Raw genomic sequence first — 25,282 nt, 5'->3', positions numbered from 1 at the left:
TTTGGTTCAGATGCCTATTTTTTTAGGGAACATTTTACAGGATAATGATGAAAGCTTTTTGCACTCGATATTAATTATCTCCCTTGGATGGCCTAACTGACAACCAAGTGTTGGCCCGTGCTTAGATAATTCAGATACTACACATAGTTATGATGATTTTTGCACTTTTCAAGTCATAGTTTTAGATTATATTTGATTTGTTCTATTTTTCCTACAACTCCCCTTTTATGATATCTTAAATTTTTTTTTTCTGTTTAATCTCTTTTGATGTTATTATTCATTTTAATTAATAAGATTAGGCTTTACCTCTAAATCTCACTATCATATTAGCTACTTAGGGTTACTGGCCTCGGCAGACCAAATAACTAACTACAAGTCTACAGCTCTCCCGTCGTGACTTCCGCCGGTCCAGACTCAGACTCATCAGTTCCACCAACCATCCATCTCTCACTTATTACTCTACTACGCCGCCGCCGATCATGCTTTCCGGCATATTCTTCCACGCCGCCATCTCTTTCACCGCCGCCATTCTCGCCTACTTCCTCAACCTCCCCGTCTTAACCCTCCAAGGTCTCCACACCTACATCCATCCCGACTCCATCGCTGCCGCCGACGGAACAAAAGCCCTTCTTCGCCGCCCTGGCGCCATTGCATCCTCCTTACCCGATCCGAAACGTCGATCCAGATCAAAGGATTCCCGCCTCGCTTTCGACGAATCCAAGGCCCAGCTCTTCCGCCTCCGCCTGGCTGATTCCCTCCTCCCTTCTCGCCTCTTCTTCGCCACCTACCGCTCCTCCTTCCTTTCATCCTTCATTTCTCTTTTCAATATTTCTATCTGCATTCTCTTTCCGTTGTCGGATCCCTTTGCCGCCATCCCCTTCGCCGCTGTTCTCATTTCTGCTTCCCATCTCCTCATCTCTCTCCTATTCCTATCCCTCGAACGCTCCGCCTCTCGCTTCTCGGAGCGCCGCCTTAGCCTTTTATCAGCTCTGATCAGCTTTCTTTTAGCGTTCATCATACTCATCCGCTTGTCGCCCTCTGTCTTCGACTTCCGGATCCCCGGCGCTGTTTCCCCTGCTGTAGCCTGTCTTGCCGGCTTTCTTGTTGGGATCCTCTTCACGCCCGCTGCACGAGCCGCCCGGTCCTTTTGGCTTGGTACCGATCAGTTGCGCTGGAATCTCTCTGTTATTTCCTGTGGAACATTTGGTCGTGTACTCCTCTACACTTCCGTTATCTTAAGCTTCGTCTCCCCGCTGCTTTGGGTCAAACCCTTAGCTTTGGCAGAGCGCTTCGAGGATTGGAGAGTATGGGCATTGGCGGCAGCTGCTGGCTCACAGCTTCTGGTGCTCCGCAGCAATGTTCAGATGTATCTGAATGAGCCCGTGATGTGTTGGTATCAGCGGCTGCATTCTAGTAGGGTTCCGGACTTGGATTATGGTCGGGCGAAGGTATTTTTACACAACCACTATGTTTGTCTTGCGGTGATTCAATTCTTTGCGTCGCCAGTGCTGGTATTGCTGCTTGCTGGGTTGTCTCAGATGAGAGGTAATTTATTTGGTGGCATTCCTTTTGCTGGCGGACTAATGAAATGCTCTGATATTGTAAAGGAAATGGCTTTGTTTATAGCCTGGTGGATTATGTTTGGTCAATCTGTTTTGATGTTGTTATTTCTATCTCTTCATAGGTGTGGTTTTGTATTTGTTTCATGATTTTTGCGTCTTTCAATAGTCAACTGTTTCTTAGCAGCACTTTGGTTCCCATTCATTGTACTTTAGGATGTTATACAAGATGTTCTGAAAATGGAGATTACACTCGATTCACAATTCAGCTACACGTCCTTAATGTAATGGATTTTCATGTTAGATGGATCTGTCTTCTGTTTTTGGTACTCATAATGTTGAAATCTATGGTCTTGCCAAAGGCTATGTAGTAAATCACCTTTTCCATGACATATATGTATGAGAAGGTTGAAAAACCGATGCTTTAGCTTTTTTGCTTATAAAATAAACATAAACTCTACATACTGGACTCTATATTTTTCCTTTCTGTATAGACAAAGTTATATCAACTTAGACATGAATTATGGCTAGATCTTTATATTTATTTAAAGTTTCTATCATTTAAAATGATAAAAATCTGAGTGAAGAGTGTGGTTCTTGACATGTAGTTCAGTTTATTATTCAAGTTTGAAATGAAAAGAGCCCTTGATAAAACTCAAACTATAAAGCTTACCAAAGAAAGAAATGAATTATCTCCAACCTTTAAAATTATTTGATGGAATGATTTTGATTGGGCCTTGAGTTGAGAGTTTTGGAAAAGAATGAGGATAAATATGTGACATAACTAACTGAGTCAAATGGGGGGCTAAGATGGGGAGGTTGTTACCTCAAATGGAAGGAGAATAAAAACGTGGAGATGCGTCCTGATGTTCTAAGTGATATAAAAATATTGCGAGAATTTAAAAGTCAATTTGGGTGCTGACAAGTGGATGGATTTTGCTTTCTGGGTCCATGGGAAACAAAGAATTAACCAACATCAAAGTGGAATGTGCTAGAAATGGCAATTTTAAAATGGATGTGTAGTAAAACAAATTGATATTTATGCTAACTGATTATATTCGTAAGAGGGTCGTGGTAGCACCTATTAAAGAAAAAAATATATGGTACAAATTTAGTCAATTTGATTAATTAAATGGGATAGTTGGAGTGCATCAATAAGATGTGGAAATAGAGTTAATAACTTAATGTAGATAAAATATACCAAAAAATAAGTACACCATAAGTATTTTAAGTAAATGGAAGAAGCAGGGAAGCTGACTGTGGCCTCTTGGATGGTTGTCAGTGGTAGGGTTGCAGTTGTTGATCCTATCAAAGGAAATTATGGTGGAAGAGGAGGAAAGGCTTGTTAGCTAAGGGCTAAATTGAAGGGGGAAACTTCATTTCTTTATTTCTTTCCCTATTTGGAGTTTAAATAAATTTGCAAGTATTTGAAAAAGGAATCCTATAAGTAAGAAAAGGAATATTTAATATCAAAATAAGTAAACAAATATTAGGGGGTGCTAGCTAGTTCGATTGGTAGTGGGCCTTGGAAGTTGTTGCCAATGTCTTGGGTTCAAATTTTGCCTAAGTTATAATAAATCCCATCATTCAGACTTCGGTGGGAAAAAATAGTAAATAAATGCTAAATCTCAAAAGAAGAAAGCAATTAACAATACAACAACAACAACAACATCAAACCTCTATCCCAATATGTGGGGTCAGCTACTTGAATCCTTTTTCTCCATTATGCCTTGTTAAAAGTTAAATTTTCATTTAAATCTAATAAAGAAAGGTCATTTCTAATATTTTCTAACCAAATTTTTTTAGGTATACCTCTACCTTTCTTAACATAAGTTGAATCTAATACATCTACTTTCCTAATCGGGTCATCGGAAGGCCGCCGTTTTATGTGACCAAACCATCTAAGGCGGCTCTCTTCAATCTTATCTTCCACTGGAGCAACTCTAACCTTTTCATATATATGCTCATTTTGTATCCTGTCTCTAAGAGTAAAGTCACTCATCCACCTGAGCATCCTCATCTCTGCAACGCTTAACTTAATATTATGCTTCTCTTTTAATGGCCAACATTTTGCACCATAAAGCATTACAGGTCTAACCACAATGTTATAGAATTTTCCCTTAAGTTTGAGGGGGACTTTTCTATCATAAAACAAGCTCGATGCATTCCTCTACTTCAACCATCCAACTTGAATTCTACAAATAATATCCCCATCTATTTCAGCATCACTCGAAACAATAGACCCAAGATATCTAAAACGTGAACTCTTATTAATGACTGGATCACCCAAAATCACAATCCCCACAAAGTCACAATTAACAATGAAACAAATTAATCAGGAAAAAACTCTCAAATCTAAAAAAAGAATTGATTTCATAATTTCATTAGACCCCTTGAACAAAAATGTTGTCAGTCTGCAATCGATCTCATGCAAAGTTATTCTTCTAGACAAAATGTAATACTTTTATAAAGAACCCTTTAGTTCAGTGTTTTGATATTCCAGAACAAGATCCATCTTTTTGTCCTCGTTTTCATTGTTTATCAACCAAGGCTTGGATGATTTGAATTTCTTTGCATTGAAGGCTTGTTGTTATTGTTGTTGTTGATGATAGCAGAGTAGATCTTCTTATAGGTTGATAATTTCAATTGAAATTAATTGTTGGCATTCTGTAGAAGTATTTGAAATGGCTCTTAGTGGATGTGCTTGATTTTTCTATCCTTAACTTTTAACCTACATTCCCTAGATGCAGCCAATCTAAATATCCATATTATAATGCAAAATCGTTATAATGCTTTTCATTATGAACTTTCTATTTCTACAATGACTTTTTAAGATTCTTGTTCTCCTCTAGTTTGATCTTTTGGATCACTTCCTGAAATTGTTTCAATCTTATTATTATATAAATTCTAATCAAATGAACTTTGCTGTAGAAAATCTAAGCACATTGCTATTTATTTGTGTGTGGCTCAATTCAAGGAAAATTAGGGGTAAGGGAGGCCATTGTTCAGGCTTCTAGTTTCAAGAATCTTTGTCTCGCAACATTTGAACCATCATCCTGTACATCAACCTCTATGTAACCATCAGTTTGAAGGTGAAGTGTAATACATCTTTTTAAGTTTATGTCCATCAATTTCCATAGTGATCTCAAATGGTACAATGGAATCTGCTCTCCCCTAATAAATATGGAGGCATGCAATCTGAAGTGCTTCTATTTGTTCTAAAGAAAAAACTTTGTTGCTTCCTCACCTATGGTAGTCTTTTTTCAAGGAATTAAACATGATGAACCGATTAACGATGATAAAAATGTAATTGAATCCTTATTGAGTCTCTAGTAATTCTATAAAGAAGTTCATTGAGATTGACTCATAGGGTTGGCTACATATTAGTAAAGGTGTTCAAATGCCAACTTTTTAGTTTGATGACTTAACAATATTACAGAGGAGGTGATGCAACACCAAGATAAAAGCTACGGATAATGTCTCAGATCAAGATGCTGCATCAAGATTGGAAACATTCTTCATACAAGCTAATTGAGTACTCGTGATTTCTCTAAAATTATTGGATAATAACTAAGAAACTTATGGGTTGTTTGGTTTGATGTAAAATGTGTGTAAAGTATTTCAGATGTAAGAGTTTTGAGAATATTGATGTTTGGTTTGTAGTAAAATAAATGCAGTGTAAAATTTTGGTGCATTTGGAATTCACCCTCTAGTTCATTTTTAGTGTATTTGAAATTCTTCAGATTTATGTGAGTTTCAAGTACACCATAAATTCATCGCCTTTGACACCGTTGGCCGCCAACTAATACTATACGCCGCCCTCCAATGCCCCGTCACCGCCGCCCACCAACACCACCATCGTTGTCGACCACCGACCACAACTGCCACCACGTGACTTTACCAATCACCACCACTATTGTCATTGGCCATTGCCTGTTGTTGCCTCCTCCGTCGACCACCGCTCATCAATGGTCGCCACCACCCATTGTCATCCATCACCACCGCTAACAACCGACAACCAAGCGCCATTGCTGACCACTGTCGGCTACCACCCACCATCGTCATCCACTGCCATCACAAACCATCGACCACCACCATTGCAACTTTCGACAGGCCACGCCGGCCACCACCTCTGCTGCAGTTGACCACTGTCACTTGCCACCACACATCATCGCCGCCGACCACCACCATCTTTGGACTTTACATTACATTCATTATACAGTCATCTAAACAATTTTAAAATATTCCTTTTACATTACATTCGATTTACATTTCATGCCTTTTACATTACATTTCTTTTTCTGCCAACCAAACAACCTCTTAATTTAAGATCCTTATTAAATTTTAAAAATGAATGTAATGTAAAAATGATTGATTTCAATACAACTATACTTTTCTTATTTAGCCAATCTGAATAATATTTGAAAGCTTTGAATTTTATTTTATTTTTCTAATTTTCTTTCTCTTTATATTATTACAAGTTATCAATATATGCAATAGTATTTTATTAGTTCCTATGACTTTCCAAGGTTGTCTCGACTTGAAAAAGATCTATATGTAGAACCTTGCTTTATACTTTTGAATTTATCAAATAAATATTACTTTTTTTATTAGTGCAAAGTTCATATAAAAAGGGTTAGTAGCTAACTTGATGAGGACATTCGACCGTGAAAAGTTTATCAAAGAAGTGGCCGAAGATCTACGGCTACGATTGGACACTTTATTTCTGAGTATTTATTTATTTTTTTATTATTATGTATTTTTCTGTTTTTATCCTCACTTGAGGGAGTAGGCTTATATGACCCCAAGTGGCACTTCTGTCATTGGATATTTTATTTTAAGTCGTCTATTTATAGGCCTCTTCTCCTCTTTGGAGAGTATGATGATTATGAAGAAAGAAAATTTCAGCACTTTATTTTTTGGTGAGTTGTGATAATTCTTATGAGAGCTTATACGAAGTCCCTTGGTGAGGGAAAAGCACTAGCCGTCAGCCGCAAAAGTGTCCGGACTTGCGGTTTATCTCAACCGCCAACTCTCTTTCCCTTCTTTCCGCTAGCCGCCGGACCAACTCCTACCCCTAGCCGTCGGTCATTCCCAACTTCCCTTTTGGCCGATTTTCACCCTAAACCACCGGCCACCCTTTCCATCCTAAACGGTCAACCTTCCCTCCTAACCGCCGACCATTCACCTCTTTCCATTGACTCCAAAATTTCAAGCCAAGTGGCTTATCATAAATTTGGAAAGTCTTAAATTCAAATTTAATTCACTTAAATATGAAATTTCTTTCTTAAAAAGGGAAGCGTTATGTTAGGAAAGTTTCTTTATTCATGCTAATTTGAATTTTGAATAGAGATTTGCCCTAAATCTCATTTTCCCAATTAACATCCTAAAATTGACAACTCCTTTAAATCCCCTAATTAACCCCATCTTCCTAGCCCTTGCCGCCCCTCCCCTCTCTCCTTAATAATAACCTTTCCAATTTAAGTTCCTCAATCAACCCCTCCATCAAGGCTTTCCGCCCCCTCCCCTCTCTCCTTATTTTAGGATCATTCAAATTCAATTTCCCCCCAATCACTCACCCCACTTAAAGCAGTCATTACTTGTCTTCAATTGCATGCCACCTATACAAGAAATTAATTACAGAATTTTGTTAATTGCTGGAATGAAATTCAGAATTTCCTAATTGCTGTCCATGCCTTATTCTACCCTCCAAATCCCAAATCATATCTCACCTTTATCTCACCCTTTATGGTCGGCCACATCCCCACCTTCTCCCTTGACCATTATTCTTTGTAACCTGTTCTTCCCTCAAGAAATTGTTGATTACAAGGTTTGAATGATACAAGAGGCAACACCAAACAATCAACGGCCGGGTTCTAGCAAATGTTAGAACAAGAACAAAAAACATGAGGATGGTAAACTTTATTTCTTACTTTATATCTTTGATTTCCTCCTCAATCATGGCATCACATGATCATGAAGACATATCTGCATAGCCCATAGTAGAAGTGTGAGTGAGTGGATCTTTATAGTGACTATTCTAATTGTTAAATTAGAGATTCTCTTTGAAAGCCTCACATTAACATGGTATGATTAATTTGTGATCCTAGTATTATCATGTGATTGATTGTTTGAGCTTAATCACTATCTTGTTGGCATTAATCTTTATTTTAAGCACGTGAGAAGTTAATGAATTGGTAAAGTTCTATTCATAAACGTGTAATTTCAAATTCACTAACATCACATATGCACGTCATCCTACATCATACCTACTCCCTGGTGAAGAATCTTGATGGTTGATCCCTTGGAGCTTTTGTGAGCCCTTAGTTATTTTTTTCAATCCCAACTCCTACTTCCCTACACAATTCTCACATTCTCTACATAACCTTAATCCTAGTTTCCCACAACCCAAAAACAGATTCAATCTCTTCAAAACTCTTTAACTCCAATATTCTAACTCCCTAATTAATCCTAGGAGATGCTTTATCCAAAAGACAAATATCGGTTGACAATTTCTTGTTGCAAGCAACCAAATTAAAAATATCACAACTATTTCTCCATTAATCCAAAAACACCAACATCAATTCCCTTGATCCCAAATCTTAGATATCGATTGAGTTTCTCACCCTTTTTCCTCAGGAAAATTTGACTTTTGATAGTCTAGAATTTTTGGTACCAAATCTATCCAAACCCTAATATTCTCTTCACCACCACCCAGCATTCTTCCACCATTACCTTCAAGTTGCTTCATTCACTATAAAGATTTTATAGACCCTACATCAAGAGACTTGCACTCATGTGTTGTTGCACATACATGTGTATTTTTGGCCAATAAATGCAATAGGGAGCTTTCTCAACTATGAAGTGTCATGCTATCCTCAATGTTTGTGCCTCTTGTACGTAGGTCAAGCTGTTAGCATCCCTTAGTAAAGATAAATGATCCTCATGGTTGAGGAGTCCATCCCGATGACTACAGTTCATCTGTTTGCTTTGGCTGAGAGCCTCTAAAGCTTCTTGATAATCTTAGTATGCATTGTAGATTATGTTATACTCCTTATGGTGCATAAACATGACTTGCATGGCCACAATCAAAGTTATGATAGTGCTTATAATCTACTAGGAAAGCATATTTACCTTTTTATTTTTTGCTCCCCTCTTAAATTTGATCATTAGATGGAACTGTTATAGTTACATTATCCATTTCATGAGTTGTGGCTGTTGCATGGTTGATTGAGTTTGTGATGTAGGACTAAATGAGTGGGTTGATTTTAAGTAGGAAATTACAATCTTATCACAGAGTAATCACAATTATCCAACCTCTAGCAATTTTAAATGAAAGATTGAAAACAATAAAGAGATGAATAGATTAGGCAATCGGTTACACGATAATCGTTAGGAGCACAAAATAATCAACTCAAATCAGTTTTGCAATACATGAAAGTTTTTAAGGAAATCCCAATGTTAACATTTAGACTCGTCATTATGAAAAATCCCTCACTCAACTCTTTAATAATTGGTGAGAATGAAGAAAGCTAACATAACCTTTATGATGCCACAATGAAGGGAAAACTTAGAAGAGAAAAGACTTGAAGAAAAGTTCACCTTTATTAGGATTCGGAAACAAGTCGTCATTGGACAGGAGGGTGCTATTGGTCAATAGTGCTGACGAGGAAGAAGAGAATCCTCTCTACATAGCCTTCAACAGATTGATCATTCTCAAAGTCGATGTCGAAGAATGGTGGCCGGAGGATATCGATGAACCCTTGATTATCGAATACGAAGTTGTGATCTTGTTTAGGATCGGACATTCATGAGTAATAATGCCGAAAGATGTCTTGTTTCTTCTTCCTTAGGTGGAGTACCAAGCCTAGGAGAAGAGGCGTAGGGAAGGATGGAGAAACTTGGGTGGTCGGCCAAGGCTAGGAGAAGGGTTGAATTTGATTTCAGATTTTGTGGGTTGAGTAGGGAGGGAAAATAAATTAAAAACTGAAATTTAAATGGGAAGTGGATTGGAGATTTTGAAATTGAATTTCCAGTCCAAAGAGGGAAAAGGAAGGAGGGGTGGGGGGAGGTGGGCGGTTGATTAGGGCTCCAAAGGGGGGGAAGAGAGATAATGTGTGTGTGTGTGGGAGGGAGGGAGCTTTAAGTAGGGGAGTTATGGCTTGCTCTATTTAGAATCTTGAAATAGGAAAGTTTGTTTTAAATCAAATCTTATTTAAAATTCAAATAGATATGATTTAAGGGACTTTCCTAAAATAAAGTTTCTCATTTAGAAAATAAAATTCAAATTCAAATTCAATTGAATTTGAATTTAAATAGTTTCCAAAGATACAAGGAGTTAATTTAGGAAGGGTTTTGAATACTAGATTTGAAATTTTGGAGCCAAGGAAGGGTGGAAGTGGATGGCGGCTACGGTTTGGGGCAAGGGAGGCCGACGACTTTGGGAGGGAAGTAGCTTTGGGGTTAGGTGGATGTGGGGGTTGGCGGGATGGGCTTAGGGCCTGCGGTTTTGGGGAGAGGAGGTGGTGGCCGGCGGTTTTGAAGGAGTGGGAGGTGGTGGTCGACGGTTTGGAGGGGACGGAGAAGGTGGCCGGCAGTTTGGAAGGGGAGGGAGGAGTGGACTGTGAGCCCAGACGTTTCCTGCGGTTGACGGGTAATACTTTGCCCTCACCTAGGGCAAGGGAGGCCGACGGCTATGGGAGGGAAGTAGCTTGGGGTTAGGTGGATGTGGGGGTTGGCGGGCTGGGCTTAGGGCTGGCGATTTTGGGGAGAGGAGGTGGTGGCCGGCGGTTTTGAAGGAGTGGGAGGTGGTGGCCGACGGTGTGGAGGGGACGGAGAAGGTGGTCGGCAGTTTGGAAGGGGAGGGAGGAGTGGACCGTGAGCCTAGACGTTTCCTGTGGCTGACGGGTAGTACTTTGCCCTCACCTAGGGACTTCACTCTCACAAGAACTCTCCCAAAACACAAGTGTAGAAATTTCTTTTCATAATATTCATTATTATCCTCCCCAAAGAGGAGGTGGGACTATAAATAGTCAAATACAATATTAAAAATAAAAAGACAAAAGTGCCCCCTGAGGTCACATGACCTACTCCAAGTGAGGGTAAAACGGAAAAGGTGCACTAATTAATCAAATACAAATAATATCTTAAAAACAGAGTGGTGTAATCATGGTCGTAGATCTTCGGCATCTCCTCTGGTAAACTCTTCATTGTCGGATGTCCTCATCAGTTTGTAGATATTATAATGGTTGATGGTTTTTATGCAAAATCATTTCCTTTTTCAACAAATAAGATCTCAAATGTTTTACCGCTTGATGTAAGACAAACTCGTGATACGTGGGATAATTTTTGTGGGTTTTATGCAACACCTTTGAATAGTAGGCTACATGCCAGCCATCGTGGATAATGTTGGCAATGGTAGACACTTATCACTTTTTTGCTCATACAAAAGATCAATTTTTTTGCTCCAAGCTAGATACTCATCTTTTTAGTATAAGTTATGTCGATAATTTCCAAAATATAAATAATTTATAGATTAGTAGCTGTGGCATTTTGATTATAAAAACTAGATAGTATAATGGGCTTGCTAGCTTGATTTTTGTATGCCATTTTGGTTCGTTTTGGTCACGCCTGTTCAAATTTTGTCACAAAGCACTTAAACCTTATCAATAGGAAAGTCTAATTCATGGCTCACTGTCATTTATTGAGTCTTTGCTTACTCTCTAGTCAAACTCTATCAAATATATAGTGTAAAGCTTCAGGGATGAGCTGCCTTAGTAAGAGAGAAGTAAGAACAAGTGTTTATTAGTCAGTCTTTGATGCCAAGGCTGAAACCCAAAAAATTATTATACAAGCTTAAACAAGCTCAACTCAACTCCTTTACGTGCTCGGATGATCACAAGAAATTAGTGGGCAACATAATATCTATGTAGGTAGGTTCTCATAGAATAAATTCTCTTTATTTTTGTAATTACTTATGCTTGTTTGGATAATCTCAACCATCTGATCAATTCAGGTACCATAAGGTTAATGAATAAGAAACAATTTTCCATACAGATCATCTATGACAAATGCTTAAGTGTTGAACTGATTGCACTGTATGTAGCTAACAACAAGGTGATAATTACCCATCCTTGTATTATTTCTTGAATTCTAGTTTAGAATCTAGCACTTCTGTAGTTTGGTACTTAGAATTCTTTCTTATGCCTTCTCTTTCCAAGTTGTCAGTGATAATGTGTATAAATTGCGTTAGAAGCATTCTGGAGTGAAATAGGAGAAGGAATCAATTTCGAAATAATTTGGAGGATCTTTGGGCATGGTAATGCTCCAGTTTCTGAGTGTAATAAGGGAACTCGGATACAATGCTTGGGGATTTGTTAAGGTACGAGAAAGACTTAATATCAATGTTTGTTTTGTTGTTGTTTGCTGTATATCGATCTTGTTCCCTTCCACATGCTTGAATGCTATTTAGTTCATTTGATTGTTTTTAGATGGAGCTTGTGTTAGAAAACGATGATTTTTTTTTTAAAACTTATTTTGATCATGAGCTTTTAAGGTATTTTGAAAGTCATTGTAGAACTTAAAAATTCATATTGATTTCTTTTTTGTTGGGGCATTTAGGCCAATCAAGATAAACTCACACACACATCACATACATAAGATTCAAATTCAAGACATCTTTGTTAAAACTCAAAGCTCCAAAACAACATATCAAAGTGAGCTGCGTCATACTGATTTGTCGTCTCACTACATGAAAAATGGACTTGAAAACTTTCCATGTTCAGCATGAAATGCGGATCAGGAGCTCTAAGATTACATGAAATTAAATGATCATTCAGTAAATTAAGGAAGCCAAGCTGAGAGTATTTTTCTTGTTTATATCAACCGCATCAGTGATGGAATTTGTGCAACTGAAAATGTGATATGAACATTGTGATTGAATGGTCATTTTAATTATCATTGATTAGATAGGGGGAAAGGGAACATAGTTTGCATATTTGCAACCACCTTAGTCTTTTATGGCTGGTACTAAGTTTGTAAATCATAGAAACTCAAGCCATTGCATTTATATCAAATTCCACTACTTGTAGTTATAAATACATTTCAAGCTTGTCTGATCAATGATCAATGAAAAGTATACACTATACAATATAAAGATAAAATCTACATATCTTCAATATAAAAAAATAATTGTAGTTAGCTCTAAGTCATGTGTATGACATTTTTTCTCACACACTTTCATTTGGCTAGAGGCATAAGATATCAATATGCAGTGTTGCACAACTCAAATTTTAATAAGAATCATCACTAGAAATCTAAAATACATTAGTCCCCTATGAAGGGATGATGAGAATTGGAATTGGGATTAAGCAATCCTTGAGGTTTTGATGAATTTGCTCATAGAAATCAAATCATGCATTACTTAAATTGACTTTGAGTTGGGCTTCGTTTGGGACGGCTTTCTTACTGCTTCTTAAGAAAGCCGTCCCAAATGAGGCCTTAATCTGTTTGAGGTGCAGCAAAAGCAAAAAATCTCAAGAAATCTATTGACAATACCTAAATCGAAGAAATTATATTTGAAATACTGATTAGTCTCGGCCAATCTATCATTGCCTTGACCTTAGTAAGCTCAATAGAAATAGTATGTCCACTTATAATGATGTAGGGTGTATAGTGGGATTGGGAGAGGAGGGTTTAGCTGAGTAATAGTAATCGGTATATATGAAAATCTAATAAAACTAAAATGGTAATGATAAAATTCTCATCAAAGAGGGATATTTCGGGTTACCTAAATTAGAGAGAAAAAGAATAGCCACCAAGATCTTGTAAGGATGAAGAGTATTTCTCTTATAGGATGTCTATTTCATTCCACTTTTTTTTTCCCTTATATTTTATGATATTCAAAAGCATTACATATAATGAGAAAAAAATAATAACAAAGAATTCAATGAATGGCTAAACTACAATAAATCTATATAGAAACCTTTTTTAGGCTTCATAACACCACCTTTAACATTTGAAGATATTTAATTCTATTGAATGCAATTTTTGGATTATTAAAGAATCCTTTAGAAGGTTGGTCATGCCTACTTTTACTTGGGACTTTGATGATTAGATAAAGCGAGGTAACAATGGTGTTATAAAACTTTAAATAACTTTGACTTTGGACTAAAATTCTAGCTCACACTAAAAATTTACAATAGTATTTTAAATATTATTTTCCCAATCGAAGAAATACTTAACAAAAAAGTATTCCTTCATGAAGCCAAGCATCATAATCTATCTGCGCGCTGTACTTTCTTTTTTTCAATGCAAGAGGAAAAGTTCTTAAGAATTGTTTTAAACTCGATTCAGCACTCCTCCATTAGCATGAAAGAGTTTATGAAACTCCAAATCCTATGTTAGCATGCATCTCATCCTGATCTGTTGGCTAGGAGCTTTGACTATAAACTAAGAGGTATTGAGTTCATCTTAGGCTTCGTTTGGAACATCTTTATTTCCGCTTTCTACAACCACTTTTTAGTTTCTATAATGGTCGATGAGCTTGTTAGTTGCTTTGGCTGCGTTTCTTGCTGAATTGCTTGAATAATGAGAAAAGTAACATCAAGAGTAGGAGCTCCAATGATCCCATTACTAAGGTGATTTATAGACCATGAAACCTCTAAGGGCAAGGGCAACTTCCCCATTAATTCTTGTCACCTCTTCTTATGGGTGTCATTTTGTGAAAATAAAATAGAGCAAGCTAAAACAAAAATAAATAGGCAAATAGTACATAAAATTCTTAATAATACTTAAAATGAACTTAAAGTATTGCTTTGATATCAGTCTATCACACCTTAGATCAGGAAGGTGATGTATCTCAACAATCAAGATAAAATAATTGAGTTTGATCTGAACTTCTGAGTTAATATCATGATTTAAGATCAAATGCAATAGTTTTGTATTAAAAAATTTCAATTATGAAAAATTATAACAAAAAAAAAAAACATATAATTTATAATGTATTGAACAAAATTAAGCTAATGAAAGAAATTAGTTGCATGAGAAATAACCATCCTAAAATTCAATAGAATTCTAAGGGATTGTTTGGTTGGAAGAAAAGTGAATGCAAAGTAAAATAAATATATTACTTGTTCATTTTTAATACATTTTTGATATTTGATTGGATGAGAAGCAAATCAAAGGTAAAATAATGTAAATGCATTCTATTCTATTTTAATTCATTGTTCAGATAAAACTTTCTTGCCCAATTTGAGCAAGAACGTTTTACACCGCTCAAGTGCTTCATTGATCACCTACAGAGGCCATCATCTCCATTGCTATCGTACGTCGGCGGCTGCCGTCCGGCTGTTGCTCCGTCATTTCCCACCACCGCTTGTCGTCACCGGCTAACCGCCCTCCAACTTTGGTCGTTGGCCACCGGCCACCGACAACCACCCCGAGCACAACCTTTTACACTTAACATTGCATTCACTTTACACCAAATCAAACAAAGAAAATCATGCATTTCTTTTGCACTCATCAAAATAACTCTAAAGTATTCCTTTTATACTTCATTTCTTTTTTTAAGCAATAAAACAATCCTAAACAAGAACTTCAACTTAATTATAAATATAAATCTAATGAAATAATTAATGTTAAAAGATCAATACACCCTTTATGATATGGAACATGATGATAGGATTTATTTTTTTTAACTCATAGGACTACCTCAAGATTGGGCTATAAGCTAGAAATAAGTTTATTTATTTTTATATGTAAGAGTTGTAAGAATAAAATATTAAAGAAGACAAGCAAGCTCTAATTATTAGAATATTTAATTATAAACATTTTCTAATATTTCTCACTCTAGATTTTACTTTATATATAATGAAAATTATTATTTTTATATAATATACATAAAGTTTTTTAGAGTATGTTTCATTTGGGATGACTTTTTTACGACTTTTTAAAGTAGTTTTGTAGTATAAAAATTTTAATTGAATTTTATAAAATACAAAGTGTACTAGAAAATTATTCTAACAATTAGTAAGAAAGTCAATCCCAATTGAGGTTAACTCTACAACCCAATTGCTACTATTTAACTCAAATCAGAGGCAAAACTATCCTCTATTTTTGAGGGGATAAAATAAGATTGTGAAATGCATAATTTTATGTGTGGAACAAAAAATTTAAATATTTTTTTAAAAGAAAAAAAAAATAAATGCTTATTTTTTAAGGAAAAAATAACATTTTTGGGTGGGTAATTGCTGAAAATGAAGGAAAATGAAGGAAAGTTTGATATTGCAGGTGATAAGGAAGGAAATTCAAATTAAGATGAAAAAATGGCAATCTATGATTCTATCTAGGAGGTAAATGATTTCATGTCTTATAATAATTTACATGATACACTATTTGAAATGAACTAATCATTTTTTAAATTGAAAAGCAAATATTACGTGTTAAACAAAGAGCATGGAAATTTAAATATCTGTCCTATTTATCTCCCACGATCTTCGTGATTCACTCGTCCTGCAGGCCCAACCGCTCCCACTATTAAAATGAGAAGCCATCAAAACCCTTAGTTCCGATTGCATTCCCTTCTCTCAGTCGAGCCCAGTTGCGGCCCTTCCGACTTCCCGACCCTCAGCCAACCTCCCTCCGACTTCCCGACCCTCAGCCAACCTCCCATTCGAGCCCTTCCTCCTGCTTCCACCTCCCACTCCAGCAAATATGATCTATATTGATCTACCCGCCTCCTCTCACTCGAGCTCCTCTATGACCCTCTGACTCATTGCCTATGCTGAAATCAACGGCCGAGCGCCAGATCCAGTGCCAATCTTGACCAAACAGCTAAAACCCACACTTGTAAGACCCCCAAGAATTCGACCCAGCTCTAGCCGAACTTGACTTGCTTCCATCTGTTGAAGCCAAACCGACACCTTCCCCTCTATTTCCAGCACTTGATCCCGCAACCCTCCGATCGTGATACCTGTGCAGAATCACACCTATTTGATTTACCTCCCTGCTTGCCTCTCTGTGTTGATATACTTGCAAGCTAGAGGTGAAGCATCGACTAACTTGCCAAACCCCTTAGAAAACTCAAACCCGTATCCTACTGATCTATCCCATTCACTATGCCGACCTCATCCCAATCAATACAGAGGGTAAATTTTTTAATTAATTATTGATTAATTATAATTAGTTATGTTAATTACAATTAATTATAATTGATTATAGCTAACCAATTATCATTAATTATAGTTAATTATAATTAAATATTATAGTTAACTATTATTAACTATGATTAGTTATACTTAATTAAAATTAATTATAGTTAATTACTAGTAATTATAGTTAATTATTACTAATTATAATTTATTAAAAAAATGTTTGCCTTAGTCCTCGTGTGTCGCCGATCTTAATGTCAACATCAATACAACCGCCAACACTGCCGCTGACCTTGTCGCACAAGGTATAATCCCCCAAGTCCCACCCTCAGTGCACATGACGTGTCGGGCAACCACCATACATGCTTTTCTTAGCGTGGTAGAAAGGAACTTGGTGCGACAGCTACGACGAGTCGGGTAGGCCTTGTACATGATTTTCTTAGTATGACTGGGACAACTTTAAGTACCCAAACCCTGCCTAGTGCCTGCGGAAAAAAGAATTGTACATTTCGAAGAAGGTACCCCAAAGACCCATACATGTCTTTCTTGACGTTGTGGGATTAAAGACCACGGCCGCGGTATCTTCGGAAACCTACCATACACGTCTTTCTTAGCGTGGTGGAAAGGCCTAGCTCTTCAAATTTCCCTCAAACGGGGGATATGCCAGGATGTTGCTACAATTCAGAGTGAGATGCACATGAGTTGAGCAAATTACAGGGGACATGATTCAAATTGAACAACATGAAACTGGACTATAAAATGTTAAAATGCACAATTAAATTACCAATACCAATGCTAAATGATAATTCAAGCATTAATGAACAAGTGATTCATGATGAGAAGATTTCATAGCCATACATGAAAAGAAATAATCACTTCATAACATATATAATATCATATGCAAAGCCACCAAGTAAATAAGACCAAATTGGACTTTCATATGTATTCTAAGTCTGGAAAAGTTAAAAGCGCTTACTGCATTCTCATATGAAAGAGCAATCTCGTTATGAGGATCTCCAAATTCAGTCATTACACCTCCAGAAGATTTTGATATCTCACTAGGTTTTTCAAAATCTCCAGTTCTTCGAAATTTGAACTTTGGCAAGTGGCGAATGTCCTCTTCAGATGCTCCCTCCTGCCTCAAGAATAAAGGAAGCTTAGAATCAAAATAGTACAACATAATGAGTTGATTTGGTCATCCGTTCCTAAGTTGATTGAGGGCTTTGGCTCTATCAAAGAGATCTTATGTTCAAGAATTGGCATAGATGTGTGTTTGATTATACATTGCATTGCTATTTAACAAAATTGTATGGTTCTAGAATTACAACCATCTTTTTTGGTTGCTGAATATGTTTGAAATCTAATTTTCTATCTAAAACAAATAAGCTCTTTGGATATAATATCTCACATAGGCCAGAAACATGGATATAACAAAGAAATTATAGATAATTTTACCCTAAAAAGTTTCAATAACTACTATAAATTTCTCAAACAATAGTGGATAAAGATCTTATGAGTGAAGGTTGTAAATGTCGCTCAAATAACATTAACAGGAAAAAGTAAATGACAGAGACATATAACTTATTATAAAAATCTAGCAACTAAAAAGTTAAAATCAAAGTTTGGGGACAATGAAATTAGTAACGGCCTACAAATGATTTTCAATAAATTAAACATCAAATTTAAATACAGATTCTAATACGAGCATTAAATTACTTGAGCATGAGTATGAAGACAGATTTCAAAATATATCATGTTTTTAAACCTAACTTTGGTCCCTAGCTAATGAACTCCTCACCTAGCGTTCATATGAAGTAAACCTTACACAAGAGAGAAGTTATGTTTATCCACAATGAATTAAATATTATCAATCAATTCCCATCCTAACAATATAAATCCTAATGTCCTAATGCCATGGTGCTCAAAAGACAACACAAAAGAACTCTCCAGCACAATTTGTAGATGATGCATGCTATACACAGTACACATTTCATACATCCGATGCCTAGGAGATTTCTTTTGACTGAGTTGCACAACAAAGCACCTATTGTACAACAAGCAGTAAATGAGAAACAATAGCAACACGCTTGCTTTCAAATTTGCAAAACAAAAAAACGCACACACCCACAAAGGAAAAATACCCAGAACTGGTATGTTCACTGCATAGACACCTTGGTAGCTCATAGCAATTTTAACGTTCTGAAACACTAGTTCATGATGATAAATAAATGCAAAATTGATACTTGCTAAATAACTAGTTCTTTAGAAAGATTGTCGCATTCAAGATAAACTTGAAAAATAAAGTAAACTAGTCACCCTACACCAACCCCTATCACTCACTGTCACCCCTTTCATTACCTTCTATTTTCTGGAAGCTTCCTCAACTTTCTTAAATAGCAACAATTCTAATGATCATGAGGCATCCATACATATTAGCAAGCTACTAATGCTTTCTGTCGCTTCTCTGTAAATACGCCTTATCCACTTCATTAATTTTTGGGTGGGTGGATGATGCAATTGAGCCATCTTTAGTCTTTACTCAAGAGTATATTTTGCGTTAATCTTTATTAGCATACTATCTGTAAATTTGGGTTAGTTTGGCCTTTATTGTATCCAATCAAAGGTAACTTTGCGACATTTTAATAAGCATACTTTCTATAAATAAGACCTAGTATTTTGCACTTGATCATTAGAGTTTGAAAAAAAAAATTATTCTAACTTCCAGTCACCTACTTATTTAAGCATCAGCTACTAAATATACTTGAGCTCCATTAAACGACTTATAAAACTATAATTTATGACTATATTCATGTCTTCCTTCAGAATATGCTACATATAAAGATGCTTTTAAAATCAAAGGTGGATGAATCATATTGTCTAATAATTACTTTGATCAATTGTATTTTATGAAAATAGCTCACTTCCTAAAATAATTACTTTTATCAAAATTATTGAGACTTTTCTTGAATTTCTTTAGTGTTTATCATAAGCTTTCAACTTTTAAAGAAATTTCCCATCATACGTATTACTTCACTATCCCTACATACAACTTATTTTAATTACAACAACAACAACATCATCAAGCCCTACATACAACTTATTTTAATTATGATGCATTATTTGTAATTCATTTGCATGATTGATTTACTAACATTAAAAAAAAAAGTTTTTCTTCATATTGGAAATGTTATAATTGGAAATTATATTTAGTTTGTACCTAACTTGTATGCTTTATGCATTCTAACTTCAATATATTACCTATCAAAGCATCAAATCCTAGCACATATTATATTTTACAAAGCTAGCAACTATTATATTTGTACTTATGATTGGTCTTTCAACATAAATGTTAATTTTACTTCCATATTGAGGTTCATCACCTTTTTCGATGCTCCAAAGTTCCCTGCAAGTATCCTTGTAAGTGGAGTTTTGCTTTCCTACCAGTCAGAGACAGTTCCACAGTCACTACCAATAAATGATTCTTGCGTGGCCCATGAAGAGCTATAATGCATCTCTCCTAATTTTTTGGATTAGCATCTTTAGTATAATTCTACAGGGGGACAGTTCTTCAAGTAGTTGATGTTGGCCCAATAAGAACTTACAATAGGCAACATTGATTAGTTATTTTCCAGCTTTGCTAATGTTAGCATATTAAATTTTTCTTTGATGCATTTGGACTTACCTATTTGATAAGGTTTAGAAATCTTTTTACCATAAATACAACCCAAGGGTATGGATGATGAAAAATGATAGACTGGGTATTGAATGAAACTGGTTTCTCAAACCTAGCCATCTGCTCGCCTTCTAAGATGCGTCTTCCTCTTTTTATTCTTGTTCTTTTGTCTTCCTTATTGAGTCACTCTTTTAGTATCCATTCGTCTGTTTTCTTTCATCCATTTTGCTTCTCTATATCAGTGAAAGGGGTTGGAAGAGTATGCCCAGTTTACATTAAATAACAAAAATTTCTAGATTTTGTGAAATGCCATCAGATGCCATTGAAAGCAACAAGGTGTCCAACACGAAAGGAAAAATGCATAAAACTTTTCACCTTACATTTTGAGCGTATAAAGCACAGAAAAAACATTTTTTATAACCATCACATTGATGGACCGGACCGACCGGTCCATCCCATAGCAACACCGGCCCAAACTAGGCCGGTTTCTGTTTACCAAAGGAGGAACCGCCCACCACTTGGGCGGTTGGCCGAAGGAGAGGGAGGGAATAACCGCCCACTTGGTGATTAATTTTCCTCTTTTCTAGTCTAGTGTTTGGGAGAAAGCTTCTCTTCTCGAATTGAGAGCATTGTATCCATGGAAACATGTAAGTCTTTTGATATTTAAGTTAACAAAGTGTTTGTGATTGTTTTCCTTCAAGAATTTCCCACTTTTCCTACTGTTTTTGGGCTGTTTTTACTGGATTCCGAAATTTGCAATTTAAGTTGCATCACACATGTCGCAACTTAACCAACAATTTCAAATGTTAACCATAACAGTTATCAAAATTTGATAACTAAAGTTTTTCTACAGTTAGCTATGTTATAAAAAATGCATCTGGAATCAGTTCACAAGGGTGAAGTGCGGTTAAAAAAAAATACATTTTTTTTGCGAGATGGTCAAACTCTAAACTTTCTACTAGCTCTTCATGTTGTTCAACTGAAGCAGAATTACCCACAACTTGAGAAGGGCACAATCAACCAAAAGCATACATACAACAAATATAAAAAAACACTCTCAACCAAGCCGTAAAGAAAAAGAGGCTCGTCACATAGATAAACTGATTAGAGGAACAAATAGACTCATCCAACAACATATGAAATTACACAAAAAGCTGCAGCATGGAAGAATGCATCACTAAGGATCTTAGACACAAAATCATCCCCACCATTATTCAACAATTGCATCTCGCTTGTGAGTATGAACTGTGCATTCTTATAGTGTGGGTGGTGCTAGCTCAACCATAGTCAGTAGGCACCAACACACTGGTTCGTAGAGGCACTCCCAATATCAGACACCAAATCCTCCATGGACACATAAATTTGAGGTACCATACCACAATCATACCCTCAGCCTAATCTGCTTTTCCACTTCTATACCCCCAGGAGGGGACAAAGAGCAATTTTTCCCTCTCAAATTCACAATTTTATAGCCATTGTCTTATATTTGCATTAGCATTTTCTTGACAAACCATCAAATTAACGGATAGGTTTAGCCCTGGGTTGCACCATGCAATACTCCAACCTGCACGCTCCTTACATGTATAGAAACGCTATGCCCTTGAAGATGATCTCATACCTTGCTTGCATGCACCTGCCATTCAACTAAGTCCAAAATGCACTCCACTCCAGGCCACATAACAATATTGCTTGATTTGCACTCCGCATCATACACCATTAGTTCAACCCTCTGACCCAACGCTTCGCACTCTAATGTAGAGCACCGGTGCACACATTCTAATTGAAAGTAATCTTTTATATAAACATTTGGTAAGCAATTCGCAAATGTTATTTCTAATAAACTCTGACACTAAAAGGTTTTTAAGAGTTTTATGGTGCAAGTGAAATATTACAAGAAACTGATACTTGCTGACAAACAATCATATGAAATCAACCTGATCATTAATTCTGCCAACCATCTAAAGGTAAATTATTTTCAATTTGTTATGTTTCTTCATGGTGACGTGTAGGTCATAGATTCAAGTCATAGACATAATTTTTTTAATAATGCAAGGGTAATACTGTATACATCAACAGCCAAATCTTGAATAGGAGGGGAGCTTGCCATATTATTCATCTGGTCATATGATCATGTACATCACAACACCTTACACCACTAGAATCAATGAAGTTGTCAGTCAAAAGTGTTGCTTTCCTATATTTATCATGTACACTGAAGTTATTTGGCTCAGAGATCCGCTGCAGCATCAACTTTCAGCACCAACCCATTAGTCATATCAAACCAATGTTTAAAATTGTGTATTTGGGTATTGAGGCATTTTTCATTCGTGAGGCGAGGCGTAAGCCTCAAGGCGTAAGCCTCAAAATCAAAAAATTGCGTAAACATAAAATGATAAATTTTTTATATACTAATGAGTAAATAATATAAAACATAAAAAAGCATAAGATATTAAGTGAAATCAAAATATCCCAATAATAAGACAACATGAAATATAGTTCAACTCAAAATTCTATCTTTCCCAAATCCCAGTATTCTTTTCATTAACATATAATTCCAATTTTCAAAAATAAATATTAAATATCAATGACATATCACATAAGAACTCATACGTCATCAACACTGTCATCACTAAGTGGTTCTTCATTTGAATTATCATTATGATGAACTCCTCTCTCCACTTCCTCCTCTCCTATAGAGTCCAATGTCGGACATTTACTTCAAGATTTATATAAGTTTTAATATATATAGTGTGAGGCATAAGCCTCATGCCAGTGAGGCGAGGCGAGCCTCAACCAAGTTGAGGCGCAAAGCCTCATAAAAATAACTCGAGGCGTAAGTATCGAGACATTTTTTACTGGAATTGCACAAAGGCGAGCCTCATATTGCGCAATTTTAAAGCGTGTATCAAACTTCTACTTTTAAACTGTTACTGTAGAGTTCAACAGAGCAAGGACCAGGTTTATAGAGGTGAAAGGCCATGCTGCATACATGATTGTAAACGATGGTCCCCAAGAAAAAATAGTGGCCATAAAAGTCGAGTTTTCTTAGCATATTATAGAAACTTGAAGAGTAATATACAAGTACACTACTAACGAGATTTACCTGATCTGCGACAGCATATAAAATTGCAATGATGCATGGTAGGCAGCAGCAAACAGCAATGCCAATAATGCATGCCAGAGCAACACAGAAAACAACAAAGAACACATCAAATGCCAGAAACACAATGCAAAGCCTGCAAGAGAAGACTGAGCGAGCATAGTTAATCAAGCAACGAAAATAAAAGGAAAAGTGAGGAGAGAGAAATTAATTATGTTTAAATTGAAAAGCGAATAGGAAACTATTCTCACCAGTAGAGTTGAGGAGCATCACGAGTCAAAACTTGGCCTCCAGCAGACACCCAGTAGAAACCAATGATCCACCATATGAATGAGAACATTGTGTTGCCGGACTCTAGATGTTTCGCAATGCTGGAACCAAAATTGAAAATAGATAATAACCAAAAAAAACTGGAGAACAAAACCAAAGAAACAATCAGTTAAGAACAGTAGCATAAACCAAAAGAGAACTTCGAAGAAAGTCAACAAACCGGGATAGCCATCATGGTTAAAATTTCAAAGATATTGAAGGTTAAATGCATTTAGACAAACAAAGGCCAGCATATCAGAGAAATTCACATCCAGTTCGCTGATCAATAAAACTAACACAATTAATACTAACATTAATTGAGGTTGAATACTAACATATCCAATATTGATAAAAAAGATAACTACCACACTAGAGGCTTTCACATCAGACACTTAAACTATTCCAAAACAGAACAAAACCGTGCTCATGTCTTCCATATATATATATATATATAGTTCCCAATAGAACTTTCAAATTAATACCGCTATCAACCATCACAAAACCTTTCCTGATGGTGTACAGTAATTGCAATCAAAGAGGTGAATTTCACATCAGACACCCAATGTATTCTCTCTCTTCATCGGTTCTCTGCTCTTCGGATCCGAGACATGTTTCCAAACTACTTCACTACAGTCCTGCATATCTGATGGTGTTTGCCGTGCTGTATATTGACTCCCTCTTCTAATGGTTCATGCCCAAGATTTGAAATTTCAAAGCCAGTTCATTCTTAAGATTACCTACCGAAGCCTCAATCTGCTGAAGTTCTTGATGATGAGACTAATATTGATCCGCCATCTTGCAAGATTGGCATCCATATTCTTGAAATTTGACATAATATATGTTCCTCAAAAGGCTGACCTTAGCATATTTTCTCATTGAGCACCTGATTCATGTAGATTCACCGCTTAATGATGATCCAGCTGATCGGCAAATTTTGCTCATTCAAAAAAAAAAAAAAAAGTTACAAATTCGCGAGATGCATTTTGATAGTGTCATCAATTAAGCCCGCCAACCTGCAAATCTTCCAAAGGCTCGAGCGGGCATTGGCCTCCTCTTTATGACATTTAATGGAAGTATAATGAATTACTTATTCAAAACTATGTCTCGAACCAACAACGAAACTAAATATAAGGCTTCAATGGTGGGTCCCAAAATTTTCATTTAGATAGGGATCCAATACTATCATATATTCAGCGATTCTCTTGTTATAAATCAAGTGTTGATCATCTACAAGATTAATAAGCCTAAATTAGTTCATTGTCATAAGCGGGTTTTCAAGCACATGAGGTAAATTCATAATGTCATATAATAACTCAACTCTGCCGAGCTAAAAAAAAGCAAAACGGATTCCCTAACTAAATTTTCCAAAGAAATGGCAAGTATGAAAAACTTGTTTGTGTTGATTGGAGTCCACACTCATTGAGTGCTAGACCCAACCATTCTACAATCCTCATGGAAGAGGGGTCATTAAATTCAGACTAGCATAATGCAA

At 36.2% G+C, this 25,282-nt stretch overlaps 2 protein-coding genes across 5 annotated transcripts in view; one reads left to right on the top strand and one right to left on the bottom strand.

Moving 5' to 3' along the window:
• Positions 1-343: 343 nt before the first annotated feature.
• On the top strand, positions 344-1,934 carry LOC110111945. Its single transcript, XM_020844018.2, has one exon. The coding sequence runs from the start codon at positions 480-482 to the stop codon at positions 1,707-1,709; it is 1,230 nt and encodes a 409-aa protein (XP_020699677.1). The 5' UTR covers positions 344-479; the 3' UTR covers positions 1,710-1,934.
• A 15,381-nt stretch (positions 1,935-17,315) lies between these two features.
• Positions 17,316-25,282, bottom strand: part of LOC110112030 (E3 ubiquitin-protein ligase At1g63170-like) — a 17,733-nt gene continuing 9,766 nt past the window's right edge. For all 4 annotated transcript variants that reach the window (XM_028701068.1, XM_028701067.1, XM_028701069.1 and 1 more), the window contains 3 exons: positions 23,733-23,852; positions 23,485-23,617; positions 17,316-17,843 (listed from right to left, as the gene is read on the bottom strand). In XM_028701068.1, the coding sequence (XP_028556901.1) occupies positions 17,586-17,843; positions 23,485-23,617; positions 23,733-23,852 (511 nt within the window). In that variant the 3' untranslated portion in view covers positions 17,316-17,585. The remainder of the gene's footprint in view (positions 17,844-23,484; positions 23,618-23,732; positions 23,853-25,282) is intronic.

This window comes from Dendrobium catenatum, unplaced genomic scaffold, assembly GCF_001605985.2.
Source record: "Dendrobium catenatum unplaced genomic scaffold, ASM160598v2 fragScaff_scaffold_1638, whole genome shotgun sequence".
NCBI lineage: Eukaryota > Viridiplantae > Streptophyta > Magnoliopsida > Asparagales > Orchidaceae > Dendrobium > Dendrobium catenatum.
Note: the sequence above shows the minus strand (reverse complement) of the source record. Positions and strands in the feature narration are given on the sequence as shown.

What these genes read in the sequence shown, in the direction of transcription:
- LOC110111945 (XM_020844018.2), top strand. Translation starts at nt 480, where the DNA reads ATGCTTTCCGGCATATTCTTCCACGCCGCCATCTCTTTCACCGCCGCC.